The sequence below is a fragment of the Lithobates pipiens genome, unplaced genomic scaffold (genome assembly GCF_037356315.1).
Source record: "Lithobates pipiens isolate NorthernLeopardFrog02 unplaced genomic scaffold, aLitPip1_a1.2 Scaffold_17, whole genome shotgun sequence".
NCBI lineage: Eukaryota > Metazoa > Chordata > Amphibia > Anura > Ranidae > Lithobates > Lithobates pipiens.
Window position 1 is genome coordinate 8,131,386 of NW_027507755.1, and position 15,985 is coordinate 8,147,370.

Sequence of the window (15,985 nt, forward strand, 5' to 3'; positions counted from 1 at the left end):
AGAGGGTTAAGGCAGTGCTGGAAAATAATGGCGGCCAAACAAAATATTGACACTTTGGGCCCAATTTGGACATTTTCACTCAGGGGTGTCCTCACTTTTGTTGCCAGCGGTTTAGACATTAATGGCTGTGTGTTGAATTATTTTGAGGGGACAGCAAATTTACACTGTTATACAAGCTGTACACTCACTATTTTACATTGTAGCAAAGAGTAATTTCTTCAGTGTTGTCACATGAAAAGATAGAATAAAATATTTACAAAAATGTGAGGGGTGTACTCACTTATGTGAGATACTGTATATTGCTAACTAAATCAGCCCCTTCATGACCAGAGGTCATTATGATCTATGTATTGGTTAGCTTGTTAATAATGCTATCATTAATTTGCTTACCTTTATCAGATAAACGTGTTTTAGGGACATATTACGCTTTTTTAGTAAATAGTTTTTTATAAACAGCTTTATTAATAAAAATGAATTCATTCAGGTATAAAACACTTTATTGTACATTTCCTAAAAATGTTACATCCTAATGTGACCGTTTAGCACTTTTCAGTTGAAACTTAAAATCTACTGTACTGTAGGTTTACTTTTGGTATTTGGTTCTGTAGTTGCTTCTTAGACAGTTAACTATATGGTAAAAAATACAACACATTTCTAAGGCTTGTTGCCTTTTATTGGTGATTGTGGCCACTCCTTCATCCCTTTTTTTTTGAAAGATCTCTTCACATGAGACCTGACTTCTTCTGCCAGGGTAGGCAGTGCAGTACTACCAATATGGTCCTGTTATAGCAGCACCAGATCCATGTTTATGATACCAAGAGATGATGGGTAAGGATAAAGAGGTAGCAATGACGGTTAAGCATCTTTGTTGTCTTAGGTCGCAGTACCTCACTTAGGCTGGGTTCACACTATAGAACGCAACGGCTCCCAGCAGGAGTCTGGTGCGTCTCCATTCACCGTATCAGATCCAATTTCAGCCTTAATTTGGGCTGAATTTGGACCTGAAATGGACCAAAAGACGCAGAGGTCTCCTGTGCAATTCGCACCAGAGCCGCTGCGGAGATGTGTGAACCGGCTCTATAGAGAGCCGGTCACAATGTCCTGCTATGCGAATTGGATGCAGGGAGACCACATCCAATTTGCACTGGTGTGAACCCAGCCTTACTTTATTTGGTCCCATAACATCACTATAACCTTTCTGAAGACCAAGTACTGCTTTTCCAATACTAATATATATTTAAAACTGAAAGTTTTTATCTTAATACATTCTCTACATTAAGGTAAAAAACCTTCAGTCTGCTGCCCCCCAGCCCCCGATTATACTTACCTGAGCCTGATCTCGATTCAGCAATGTGAAAGAGAGTAGAGTCTCTCAACTCTCTCTCTCTCCTCATTGGACAGAAGGGCAGCAGGCACAGCCATTGGATCTTACTGAAGGGAGCAAATGAAGGGCTTAGCCACGCCCTGCGTGTTAATGGACACAAAATTTTGAGGTACCCACACTGAAAAAACTAGGGGTGCCGCTCAAGGTTTCTGTGTGTCCCAGTCCAGAGACTCACACTGAGGGTAGAGGCTGGGGAGAACCGAACCTAGCACAATGCATGCAGAAAAAAAGGAAGGAAACAACATTGAGCGTCGCACACCATCAAGACCCGACAGGCATTATAGTAGAAGCAGTCTCAGCCTGGCTCCATCCATGCCATACCCCCAACATGTTTTGCTGCACCCAGAGAGATTAGCCATAGAGGTGGGCACCTCCGAGGACAGGGCCTTGATGGAGCCAAGCTGAGGCTGTTTCTACTATAGTGACTGTTGCGTCCTGATGGTGTTTCCTTCTTTTATATTGCAAAGATTTTGAAGTACTTTCAATCAATGTTCATCAAGGCATTGAATACACTGAGAATTTTTTTAAGGCAATTCATAAAAATGTTTGTTCAAAAATCTACTAGTGTATGGCCAGCTTTATGGCAAGGTTATTAAAACACACTTTGCAAAAAGAATTCAAATTCCACTTATTTCGGACTAGCCCCCCCCAGCACTGAATAAAAAGCACTGATTATAATAACAAAAACATGCTGAAATGGTGGACTGTTCCTCAGTGTCATAGGCGTGTGCACAGGGTGAGCCAGATGTGCCCAGGCACACCCTAATCACCCTGTACAACACAGATTCCCCCTACTGTCCTGGATACCCCCCTTCCCCATGCAGAACTGCTGGTTTCCCTCCTCTCCTACCGGCTGCTGCTGCGGGCACACACAGAGATGTTTTAGGATGAGTGGGGCAGGAACCAGTATTTAATTTACCAGTCCCTTCCCTTTTTGAGTGAACACAGTGAGTGATCAGTAGCATGTGTTTGAGCTTTGGGGGTAGACACCCAAATCCAATAAGCTGCACGCACCTATGATCAGCGTCCTCATGTCCAGTGCAGGGTTATGGGCTCTGCATTGGACTTGATGATGTCAGAGGACCTGCAACTGCTGGAGCACTGGAGCAAGAGGTTGCAGGGACCAATCTTGCATCCTGAAGGGAGCCTGCAGTAGAGGAGGATCGGGTAAGTAAAATTGCTTTGCGCAGCCTCCTATATTTAAACCAATGTTTAACCCCTGTAGGACGGAGGCAGCGCTATTGCAAGTGGGCATTTTTCCTTTGCCCAGAGTACAGCTTTAAATGGGCCCGGTACTTGTATTTACTCCCCTGAGAATAAGTGGCTCAAAATAGCTTTTTTAGCCCAAAGACACTATGTCAAATGCCAGAGCTGCCAGATTGCCAATCCTGTCCTGTGTACTTTACATGTATAAGGCCCCTTTCACACTGAAGCGGTTCTAAACTGCCAGTAAAACACTGAGCACTTTTGAATAGCTTTTCAGGCGCTTTTGAAGAGCTTTCCATTAATTTCAATGGAGAGGGGCATTTTTTCACCGCCTTGCCAGCGCACTGCCCCAGTGTGAAAGCCTTCATTGATTTTAATGGGAATAGGTTTTCGTGAGCTTTTCAGGTGCTCTTTTTTAGGTTAAAAGCGTCTGAAAAGCTCCTCAGTGTGAAAGGGGTCTAAGCAGCACGGCCTGGGAGGTATTTAGACACTTCCTCCCCACCTTGCCATCTCCCATTTACATTCAGCAAAAAGTTCACTTTTGGGTGGGGGATGTAGACACCTCTCAGCATTCCATATCTTGCTTGTAAACACATAGTAGTAAAGTGCAGCTGCACAGAGTTCCGAGTCACTTATTCATTGAGCACCCAGTGCATCAGAGTAGTTCTCATATGGGATTCAATGGCAGTGATCCATTATAAATTGTATTGTAGTGCATCTTCTTCTTTCTAAAGTGGAGAGATGACATTACGACCACCAGCAGCACCAAAAGGACCAAACCGATGGACAGGAGAGAGACCAGAGCCGTGTATGCCTGGTCCACTGTTAGGACTTTTCCCAGGAATGGCACTCCGGTGGGGCCAGCAGCATCTGTAATACAAGTAATAGAAGTAATTCAAGAAGAAGCTGATAACAATATACAAAGACTATATAACTTTTTATCATTACAACTTACCTTTGGGATGAGTAATTTCCTCTGAAAATAAAAATAAAAGCAATAGTTAGTTCACATCAATGTATTCTCCTAAAGGCTTGTACACATAGGCCAAAAATCGTCCGGTTCAGATTGCACCCCTGCCAGGACACACTAATCAGTGCTCACAGGCATTGACTGCAAGCGCTGATCGGATACCGGTCGGCTGCTGGTTTTCCAACATGCCCATTTGACAGAATAGGGAGGTTAGGCTGTGTACACACTGGCCGAATGGTGGACAGTTTCTGCACTTAAAAACATAACATAACAAAAAACAAAGAAACAAAAACATAACATAAGTGCATAGCAAGCATAGAATTTTTTATCCAACTTCTGAAAAATCTCTGGTACCCAACGCGTTTCTGGTGTAAAGCACTGCCAGGGAAGATGGATGCCGGACGCAGATGAGCTGCAAAACCACAGGGAGAGGGTGTTTTTCAAGTGACCCTGAGAGTGTTACAAACGGAGGCTACATTGAAGCTTGGATAGCATCACTCAATAATCATCACATTGAATTCATCACATTGAATACTGTTTAAACAACCCCTTCATTGTATTCTGCATACCACCCTGATCTGTGACCAACCAGTCTGTGGAGGGCTCTCATATGTTACTCCGCCTGTTTACTCCGTGGGGCAGTGTCAGTAGGCTTCCAGTGACGCCATCTTCTGCAGTGTTCTACTGCCTTCTCTGTCTGCATAGTACATTCCTTCAAATCAGCTTTTGCTTACCTTTTGACAAATTTATGATCACATATTCTCCTATTCAATATCCCTGACGAAGGGCTTGAACCAGAAATGCGTCAGCTACCGGAGATTTTTTAGAAACTGGAGAGTATTACCAAAATAATTCTATGCTTGCTATGTACTTATTTTATATTTTTGTTTCTTTGTTTTTTGTTATGTTATGTTTTTTAACCAATCATTACATGTATGTGTGATCAAATTTTATATGTATAAATAAATGCTTTTTATTCTGTATTAGTGGTATTGTTGCCTTTAAACTGTCAGGTCACCTGAGACAAGGTGACAGATGCACTCCGTAGGAGTCAGGAGTGCACCGCTAAGGTAGTGGACCCTAGGAATGACTGCTGCGGATTGAACCCTGGGAGGTTTAGGAAGCAGGTCTACTAGATCACTAACACAGATTCCAGTGGGAGCTACAGCATAGATTACCCAGGGTGCGGAGTCTAAGACCCCTTTCACAGCAGGGCGTTTTGCAGGCGCTAGAAATAGCGCCTGCAATCCGCCCTAAAAAAGCTGCACCATTGTTTGTAGTGTGAAAGCCCGAGGGCTTTCACACTGGAGCAGTGCGCTGGCAGGACGTCAGGGAAAAGTCCTGTCAGCAGCTTCTTTAGAGCGGTGAAGAAGCGGTGTGTTTACCGCTCCTCCACCGCTGCTCCCCATTGAAATCAATGGGGCAGCGTTGTAATACCACCAGCAAAACGCTGCTATTGCGGCATATTGCTGGCGGTTTTAACCCTTTCTCGGCCACTAGCAGGGGTAAAAGCACCCCGCTAGCGGCCGAAATGCGCCGCAAATCTGCTGAAAATCCAGCGGTAAACCGCCGCTAAAAATAGCGACGTTTTACCGCCCACGCTATGGGCGGTGTGGTATGAAAGGGGTCTTAGGCTGCTTTCACACTCGAGCGTAGCGTTTTCCAGCGTTTTTTGCGGCGTTTTTTACCGCGATTTGCGGCGCTTTTTACCATGATTCACGTTTTTTTTTTACCGCGGTTTGCCGCAAATTTGTGCAGTGTTAAAAGAAGAAAAACGCCCAAATTAGCCTGATTCGCACGACAAAAAAGGGTCCGGAACTTGTTTGAGCTTCAGGCATAGGGCTTCAGGCGAATTGGAGTGGAGATGTGAACCATCTCCATTGAGAATAATGGATTTTTTCCCCTCCAGCGTTTTGTAGCTTCAGGCGTCAAGCTACAAAACGCTAAGGTGTGAATGGGGTCTTAGAGCCAGCAGGTGTTCACCAGAGCCTCTAGTGGTGAGGATGGACTGCACTGCAGTCTGGCTCCAGGTCGCAGCCCCCAGGGTCTCACAGCTCACGCTCATGTTAAACTTACAGGAGAAAAAAGAAGGAAGCAGCAGGCTGGTACAACAAGGATAGTAAAAGGGATAAGCCAAAGGTTGGGGCAACTAGCAGACAAGGATAAACATAGAACACGCCAAAGGCCAGGGTCACAAGCAGACAGGAATAGTCAAGAACAGGCCAAGATCGGTAACTGGAATCAGACGTAGGAGACACAGAAATTTGCACATGAAAGCTAAACACACAATGGTTGATCAGCCAGATTGGCTTGCAATACACATATAGTGCTCCTAATTAGAGGCTGAGGTGGAGCTATGCTGAGGGAAGATTATATAAGCAGTCAGATGAGAATGGCTGGCCTATAAAGGTGAACACATGGAGGAGAGGTATGCTGACAGACAAATTCCGCGTACACACGACCGTTTTTTCCATCAGAATAAACCCTGATGGTTTTTCCGACAGAGTTCCGCTGAAACGGACTTGCCTACACACGATCACACCAAAGTCCGATTGTTTAGAACGTGGTGACATACAACACGTACAACTGGACCAGAAAAGGGACGTTCAATAGCCAGTAGCCAATAGCTGCCCTTGCATCGTTTTTGGTCCGTCGGAACAGCAAACAGACAAATGTTGTCAGAAAGATTTAAAACGCGTTCTATTTCTACGTCTGTCAGAATTTTCGAAAAAAAAAGTCAGCTGAAGCCCACACACGATCGGAATATGCGATTAAATGATTCCGTCTGACTTTTTCTGACAGAAAGTCCGACCGTGTGTACACGGCATAAAATTACTGCATAACCATGACATAAACCCCCAAGCAAGGGGGGGTTTTGCTTTTTTCCTACATATCAGGGATGTGACATCATTACACCAATCTCTGACATGATGAAAACATAACTATATATAAATTTATAGCTTGGATGAAACTACTGTATGCTAAGCCATTGGCTCGGTTGAGGGTTAATAACACTATCGCTGAGACCATTGAAATAGCTAGAGGCACTCGGCAGGGGTTCCCATTGTCGCCCCTGTTGTTTGCCCTCACTATAGAGCCACTAGCAGCCCTTTTGAGGGCATATGGGGATGTCAGGGGTTGCAGGATAAATGCCCTGGAAGAAAAAAACATCCCTGTATGCTGACGATGTGCTCCTATACCTAGCAGAGGCGGGGGGGTCTTTGATCACAGCCCTAAATAGGATCTCAAATTTTAGAGATTATTTGGGATTTAAGATTAATTGGAAGAAGTTTTCCCTTTAACCCTGAGTATAATCCTAGGTTACCCCCAGATATTCCACTGCAGATGGTTTTTTGCTTTCGGTACTTGGGGGTTGAGATTCAGCTACCATGGAGCACATACAATATATACCTAATAATATCTCTCCCCTGATGACTCGTCTAAGGGATAACGTGGTCTAAGCTGCTTCTCAACCTCCTGGGCCGAATTCATGTATTCAAAATGATCTACCTCCCCAGATTTCTCTATTTTTTTCTGGCATCCCCCAATTTATATCCCTAAAAAACTGTGTACAGAAATCAATATTTTACTCTCCTCATTTCTTTGGGGATCCAAACCATCTAGGATCTCCTTGGACACATTTGTTTTACTTATACAAGCAGGAGGTTTGGCGTTACCAAATTTCCAACGTTACTACCTTGCAGCCCAGTTGATGCATATCCATTGGTGGTTCTTTCCACATATGGATGTCGATTCAGTGGCCATCCAGGCAGCCCAAGTCCACTTGTATGAAGCTCTTATTAACATATTATATAGGAATGGACCATACCCCGAACGGGGAGAACAAATTCTTAAACTTTCCTACATGATATTTCACATGTGTAATGGTAGAAAGGGTGGTACTAGCCCGAACACTTCCCTAAATGCTCCATTATGGCATGACCCTCAGCTCAGAAAATATACAAGATCCCAGATGGGGCATATTGGGCAAAATATGGTGTCACTTATGCTCCCCAGCTGTTTAAAGATCAGACCCTTAGATCATTCAAAGACTTGCAGATAGATTATAGGATTCCTAATACCTTTTTTTTCCCCATATCTGCAACTATAACATGCAGTGGTGGTGCAATTTGGTTTAAAGGAGGTCGGGCTCTCTCCATCTAGCACAGAAAAAATGCTGTTCGAAGATTATCATTTAAAGTTAATTTCCAGACACTATTTCACCTTGCTGACCTCCTCCTCCTCTAGAATGGAGAGGGTGGCTGCACAGTGGAAGACGGATATACCTTCCCTTACAGAGGAGTCATGGTCTGACATTATGGAATCGCTGTTCCCTTTGGTGATCTCAGACAAACTGATACAGTTTAGCTATTTACATCGAATATATTATATCCCTGCATGTCTTCATAAGATGGGTAGGGCCGATTCACCGGTTTGTCCAAGGTGCCATGCAGAAGTAGGAGACTATTTCCATATGATCTGACTATGCCCCCTTGTGGGGAGATTCTGGGCGGAAATCCTGACATTCCTGGAGGAAAGATTCCCCCTCCTAAATATCTGCTCTCCAGCCAGATATCTTTTGGGGACCTGAAGGAGGAAGAGGAGATTACTAACGCTCAGAAAACCTTACTAAGGCTGGTCTTTTTCTACGCTAGAAAAGCGCTAGCTCTCAGGTGGAAGGACCTGATTCCTCCATCTCTCCAAAGCTGGGTGGAACTCATTAACAAAGCATTGCCAATGTACAAACTGACATACATGACTAAGGGATGCCTCAAAAAATGTGAGAAAACATGGGCTGGATGGATAAAATTTGGGACATAGAGGTGGGCTATGGGAAGGTATGATAGAGTAATAAAAGTATGGAAATGGAAAGAATGAGACTAAGAACACACAGAAGTAGCAATAAGGAAGAATACAATTTCATCAAAAAGTTTTAAGTTATGTTTATTTTGTTTGTCTAATTTTATTAATAAGATGCTGCAGATGTATAACATGATGCACATACCGGTATTTGGTTCATATGTAACAAGGCTATGGATGTCTGTTGTCAATGTTATCCTCCATACAAGCAAGTATTGGATATTGTATTTGTAAATCTTCTGCTCTGTGCAGACCCACAGCACAGAGCAGGTAAGTATACCATGTTTGTTATTTTAAACCCCACAAAATAAGACTTTAGTATCACTTTATGGATTTATTGCTCATTTAGTCTACGAATACAACAAACCAAAATTATTACTCTATTCATTGGTCCAGTGGCAGATGTCACTCTGACCTTCTTTGCTCTTGCCCTGGAATGTGGACGGCCCTCAACATCATCAATCAAAATGCAGGATCAGTGATGGTTGCTGTTTCTGCATTATATGTGATGATGTCGGTGGGCTGGAATATATATATATATATATATATATATACACTGTATATATATATAATATAATTGGAGAAGAGGATTGACTTCATGAGACTGGTTGTCACACTGGGATGGAAGCCTGAAGGACCACAGAGTATTGCCGTGTACACACAATTGGAAATTCGGCCAGCAAAAGACTGATCAGAGCTTTTAGTCGGTAAAATGCGATCATGTGTATGCTCCATCGGACTTTTGCTGGCCAAGTTTCAGCCAGCAAAAGATTGAGAGCATGTTCTCAATTTTTCAGTTGGAAAAAGGTCCTATCCGAAAATGCGTTTGTGTGTATGCAATTCCGACGAGCAAAAACGTACGCATGCTCAGATTCAACTACGAGACAGAAGCTATTGGCTACTGAACTTCCTTTTTCTAGTCCCGTCATACGTGCTATACGTCACCGCATTTTTGACGGTTTGGTGTGACTGTGTGTATGCAAGACAGCTTGAGCGAAATCCCATTGGGAAAACCACCAGAATCTAGGGAAGATGAAGAGGTTGTATTACTTACCTCTTACTCTGCTCCAGCAGGCTCCGGTGTTCTCCTTTACTCCAGGCTGTGGGTGGTCCCTTGTTGTGTTGATGTAAAATGCATATCTTTAAGGAATAGTATTACCCCTTATATCTGTGCCCCTAGACTTATCCAGCAGTTAACCCTTATAACGAGGGGGGGGGGCAACTGCAAGGGTAATTTTTTTTCTTGTGCTCAGTGTTGTGTTTTAAAGCAGATCTTCCACGATAACAGAAGGTTGGCTTTACTCACAGCCCCATCCTACAAATATTTATGGCTTAAAAAACATTTTGTGCAAAAAATGTTTCTGAGAAGCATGGGTGACTTCATCGTGCCAGCTGGGTGCTCAAAATTTTGTAAGAATGGGTTCTAGACAATTGTAGAAGATTTAATGCTAGTGATAAGCGTCAAACTGCATCTTATATGTCATTTTTGATTTTGCCCATAGTTCTGCATTAAACTTACCTGACCTCTCCTTCACAGTAAGGGTTGTCTCCATGCCAGCATGGATGTGATCATTGACATGACAGTGAAGAAGCCAGGTCCCTGGGTTACCAGCCACCAACTCTATAGTCTGAAATGTCCCGGGAAAGAGGTCAAACACATCTGCTCGGTGTTCAGTGTCTTTCTGGAATATAAGAAAAAGGCTACTGTGAGATACCAAGCCCTCCTTCTACCATACAGGAACAACAATAAAACATTTATAAAGTATCTAGCGCCTTCTATGGTGCTACTAAGAAGTAGATAGAATAAGGTGGACCTCGGAATCTGTGACTTGATTCACAGTAAGCCTCAGGTGGCTTTAGACCCACTGTGAATCAAGTCACAGATTATGAGGTCCACCTTATTCAACGTCTTGGTTGTGTCAGAGAAGGTGCTAGATCCGTTGAGAACCACTGCTAAATACAGTGGTGTGAAAAAGTGTTTGCCCCCTTCCTCATTTCCTGTTCCTTTGCATGTTTGTCACACTTAAGTGTTTCAGAACATCAAACCAATTTAAACAATAGTCAAGGACAACACAAGTAAACACAAAATGCAATTTGTAAATGAAGGTGTTTATTATTAAAGGTGAAAAAAAATCCAAACCATCATGGCCCTGTGTGAAAAAGTGATTGCCCCCTAAACCTAATAACTGGTTGGGCCACCCTTAGCAGCAACAACTGCAACCAAGCGTTTGCGATAACGTGCAATGAGGCTTTTACAGCGTCCTGGAGGAATTTTGGCCCACTCATCTTTGCAGAATTGTCCTAATTCAGTTACATTAGAGGGTTTTCGAGCATGAACGGCCTTTTTAAGGTCATACCACAACATCTCAATAGGATTCAGGCCAGGACTTTGGCTAGGCCATTCCAAAGTCTTCATCTTGTTTTTCTTCAGCCATTAGGTGGTGGACTTGCTGGTGTGTTTAGGATCATTGTCCTGCTGCAGAACCCAAGTTCGTTTCAGCTTGAGTACACGAACAGATGGTCGGACATTCTCCTTCAGGATCTCTTGGTAGACAGCAGAATTCATAGTTCCTTTTATCACGGCAAGTCTTCCAGGTCCTGAAGCAGCAAAACAGCCCCAGACCATCACACTACCACCACTATATTTTACTGTTGGTATAATGTTCTTTTTATGAAATGCAGTGTTCCTTCTACGCCAGATATACTTGGACACACACCTTCCAAAGAGTTCCACTTTTGTCTCATCGGTCCACAGAATGTTGTCCCAAAAGTCTTGGGGATCATCAAGATGTGTTGTGGAGAAATTGAGACGAGCTTTGATGTTCTTTTTGCTCAGCAGTGGTTTTCTCCTTGGAACTCTGCCATGCAGGCCATTTTTGCCCAGTCTTTTCCTGATGGTGGAGGCATGAACGCTAACCTTAACTGAGGCAAGTGAGGCCTGCAGTTCCTTGGACGTTGTTGTGGGGTCTTTTGTGACCTCTTGGATGAGTCGTCGCTGCGCTCTTGGGGTAATTTTGGGCGGCCGGCCACTCCTGGGAAGGTTCACCACTGTTCCATGTCTTCGCCATTTGTGGATAATGGCTCTCACTGTGGTTCGCTGGATTCCCAAAGCTTTGGAAATGGCTTTATAACCCTTTCCAGACTGATAGATCTCAATTACTTTCTTTCTCAATTGTTCCTGAATTTCTTTGGGTCTCGGCATGATGTGTAGCTTTTAAGGATCTTCTGGTGGACCTTACTGTGTCAAGCAGCTCCTATTTAAGTGATGCCTTGATTGTGAACAGGTGTGGCAATAATCAGGCCTGGGTGTGGCTAGAGAAATTGAACTCAGGTGTGGACAGCCACAGTTATATTATGTTTTAACAAGGGGGGCAATCACTTTTTCACACAGGGCCATGATGGTTTGGATTTTTTTTCACCTTTAATAATAAACACCTTCATTTACAAATTGCATTTTGTGTTTACTTGTGTTGCCCTTGACTATTGTTTAAATTGGTTTGATGTTCTGAAACACTTAAGTGTGACAAACATGCAAAGGAACAGGAAATGAGGAAGGGGGCAAACACTTTTTCACACCACTGTATATACCATTGTTTCCCCCAGTGACAAATCGACATAGCTGCTGAAATTACTTCCTTTATTCCTGTGAGGAACTCTGGTCCATGTTTTGAAACAAGATAAGGAAGACGAACTCAAAAAGTGAAGACTTGCTATATTTTAAGGGGCATTTCAAAATGCTAATTGGGCTTATGTAGTAGCTTGGAAAATGTACCTTTTGTCTGGAATTCCTGCAAAAAAAAACCAAAAAATTAAAGAAAAGAAAGCACTTGAGAGAGGAGCTGGCTTATCAAAATGTTGGAGACACCATAAAAAAAGGGGTCCCCAAATACCGCTCCTTATGTGGCAAATGAGTTATGTTTGATTCTAACAGTACCAGCACTGTACCACTGCACAATAAAATCAGATATAGGAGTTGATTTACTAAAACTGGAGAGTGAAAAATCTGGCGTAGCTGTGCGTGGTAGCCAATCGGCTTCTAATTTCTGCTTGTTCAATTAAGTTTTGACAAAAAAACTGGAAACTGATTGGTTTCTATGCAGAGCTGCACCCGATTTTGTACGCTCCAATTTTAGTAGATCAACCCCACAGTTCGCTTGCCGAAAACAATTCTGCATCAGTGACAATTGAGTTCTCTGCTCCCCTGTCACTGCACATATAGCCACCCAAAATGAAATTCGGCTATGTGATGTGCTGAGAACATAGCTCATTTCCCAGTGATAATGGTTACCAGGACAAATAGAGTGGTCACATCTACCCAGTAGGTACACAGAAAGAAATATAAACCCCATAAGGTGGCTAACGCTATTGAACACAAAAAATGTTTTTGCATTAGATGCACTAAAATTCCTTAGCTGTCAACAATAGTAAATAGCTGATACTATAAGCCTTAAAGAGAAAGTAAAGCCATTCTAAACATGAAAATAAAAATAGACCCTGCAAGGCAAAGGCATAATGAGCTAGTATGCATATCATACTAGCTCATTATGAATAACTTACCTGAGATGGAAGCCCCCGAAGCGACCCTCATCGTCCTCCTCCGACACCGCCATTATATCCGGAGTGACTTCCAGGTATAGCGGCTCCGGCGCGTTGACTGGCGAGAGCCACGATGACGTCACCCCCGGGCATGCGCATGGGAACCGGCACTAACGGCATGATTGCCATTAGCAATGGCATGCTTAAAGCCCCTGTCTACGGCGCATGTGCCATAGACAACGGTGCCTGTCATTCGCATATTTCTCCTAAACCCGTGTAGGTTTAGGAGATATTTCTTGGACCTACAGGTAAGCCTTAATCTAGGCCTACCTGTAGGTCAAAATGGTCTGTAAGGGTTTACAACCACTTTAAGAAGGTACATTTATTTTTTAACTGAATTAACCCATCACCTCTCATGCCATGTTAATTGCACGTCTTTGCCCACCTACTCCCTATCAGACAATACCTGAGAGACAGCTGTTTGTTACTACTCTCTGTGAGCTTACAGTTTTGTTTTAAGGAAAACATAAAATAACTCTTCTTGCAAAATTATAATAATAGATTAATGCTTTACATTGCAATGGACTCATGTTGTTACCGCCAACATGGCTTTGTTTGAACAGTGTCCAAAGCAGGTAAAACAGGTTATACCAAAGAGACATGTGACCGATACCTGGTTGTTCTGAGGCTGCCTGGTACTTGCAAATACTACCCAATCCATTAGATCCCCAATATCACCTGTAAAATCTATTCATGTTAATCTTCCTTAGTGCTTTTTAGAGCCTCTAAACCAGTGGTCTCCAAACTGCTGCCCCAGGGCCAGATGCAGCCCTTTACTTGCTTTTATCCAGCCCTTGGGGCACTATTTCATCCACTGACACCAAAAACGGGTCACAGTTCCTACCAATGACACCAACAATGAGGCACAATTCCTTCCAATGACACCAATGATGGGCACAATTCCTCTCACTGACACCATGGGGCATTATTTACTCTCATTGATGTCGGAACATTTTCTACTCCCAATGACCACGGTTTGGCCCCCCTAAGGTAAAACTGGCCATTTATCTACAAAGTTTGGAGACCCCTGCCCTAAACCCAGTTGCTCTCAGATTGCAAATAGCAATGTATAAGTCAAAGTCAAGAGGCTGGCCTACCTTCCAACATCTCCCAATGCAACGTGTGACCCTCACTAACCAACAGAAAAGAGTGCGGGGTGGTGCCAGAGCGGTGACTTGAAGTGGAATTAAACCTTCCTATCCTATACAGCCAAAAAAGCTGCCATCTTAGCCTCTATGTAATCTCTACATGCCATGGTGCTACACATCTGATCAACCATGATACCAGCCATTTTATGGTTTGACAGTTAGGTTGAGTGGTAACATAAGCACACTAGTAAATGTAATGCCTAGTACACACGATCAGAAAAAAAAAATACCGCTTTCGTACAATAATATGATCGTTAGTACACAGCTTTTGAGACCAGATCATGACAGTTCATCCAAAATTATCCAAAGGAACAAGCAAAAAATGTTTTCGTAAAATAAAAATGAAGACCAAGACCATGCATGCTCGAAAATGAAAGAATACATTACAGTACATCACATCACTTCCAAAATTGTATTCTGTAGTATGAAAATTTTTGTAAATTTAGTAACCTCTTCAGTTTTGATATGAGACTAGCATTGAAAAAAATAAAGGATGATCATTCATCCGATACTCTCATCATGTGTAGAAGGCTTAACTGTTATCATTCAAGGAATGTCTTGAATGTAACTGTTTTGGAAAACCAATTAAATTGGTGGGTTTAGTTCTACTATTAGTTACTATGTCCACAAATAAGGGCATTTTTTACTGACTCCTTTTCCCTGCTCCCCCAACTCTTTTCTGACACAAAGATCACTGCTGTACTCAAAGAGGACCTGTCCTGGGGAGGCTGTGCCAAAAAAGGCAAGCAGAAGAAAAATAACTACTCAATGCTAACACGTGGTCTTCTCACAGCCGATCTTTTCCTCAATAATGACATACTTTGTACTGCAATGTGTCTCTTGGTACTTGGTACTAGTGCATTTCCTTATGTCATGTGATTTACTTATGTAATGGCATTTTGGTATATCTGCATAGGGGGACCCACTTAGATTTCCTGGGGAGCCATTGTGTTCTCCTGGTGGGGGAAGCCATCTCTGCCACGAGAACACAGTGATTATTGTTAGTAATCGCATGTAAAATCCGACAGGCTGATTGTACCCAAGTTGATTGATCAATCAACTTGGGTACATTCAGCCTGCCCATACATGGTTTGAATCTTGGCCAGTTCGTGCAGAACCTGCCATGTTTGATCCATCTATGGCCAGCCTTGGAGTTTCATTATAAGCAACAATAATTAGAGATTCAATTGGACAATGTATTTTCGTACTGTATTGGTGGAATGAGCAGGGGATCTGACATGTACTCACCCTGTACAGGAAGCTTTGAGCATGGAAATGGACAGTGTGCATGTCAACTTCTTCCCCCAGCCCTATCAAGTACCAGTTGGTCTTTTCACCCTCGATCATGGTCAGGCCATGTAGATTTCCATACATTTTACCGTTTATTGCTGGAAGACAAGAAAGACATATTCAGCAACAAACCAGTAGTCTGAAATTACCCATATAAACCAATTCCATCTGAGGGCATTGCAACGTGTTTCTGTGTTTGCTACTGTTTTAGGTAAAAGAATGCACCAATTATTTTACTCTGGGCTGTGGACATCCACTCTGTTGCTAGTGAGGCTCTTAACCAATTTAAAAGGGTTTAACCCTTGGGATAGACAGAAATAAAAAAAATAAAACATTTCAATCTTCACTGGATAAAGAGGTGTCCTGCAGAGATTGAGCCAAGGAACAGTGATAAACTAAGAGGGAAATTGCTCAGATGGCATAATTACCCTGTAAACTTGCTGGCATTAGAAGAGGTTTATACAAGGAAAAGGATTGAAACATTTATCGATCGATTCATTAAAAATTCTTGAAACACTAGGTGCTGTTCTA

At 42.8% G+C, this 15,985-nt stretch overlaps 1 protein-coding gene across 1 annotated transcript in view; it reads right to left on the bottom strand.

The window, feature by feature from the left end:
• Positions 1-479: 479 nt before the first annotated feature.
• The window catches only part of LOC143986572 (ferroxidase HEPHL1-like), a 126,826-nt gene continuing 111,320 nt past the window's right edge, over positions 480-15,985 (bottom strand). The window contains exons 17-20 of the mRNA XM_077484972.1: positions 15,413-15,552; positions 9,940-10,102; positions 3,546-3,566; positions 480-3,460 (exon numbers count right to left, since the gene is read on the bottom strand). Coding sequence (XP_077341098.1) covers positions 3,258-3,460; positions 3,546-3,566; positions 9,940-10,102; positions 15,413-15,552 — 527 coding nt within the window. The 3' untranslated portion in view covers positions 480-3,257. The remainder of the gene's footprint in view (positions 3,461-3,545; positions 3,567-9,939; positions 10,103-15,412; positions 15,553-15,985) is intronic.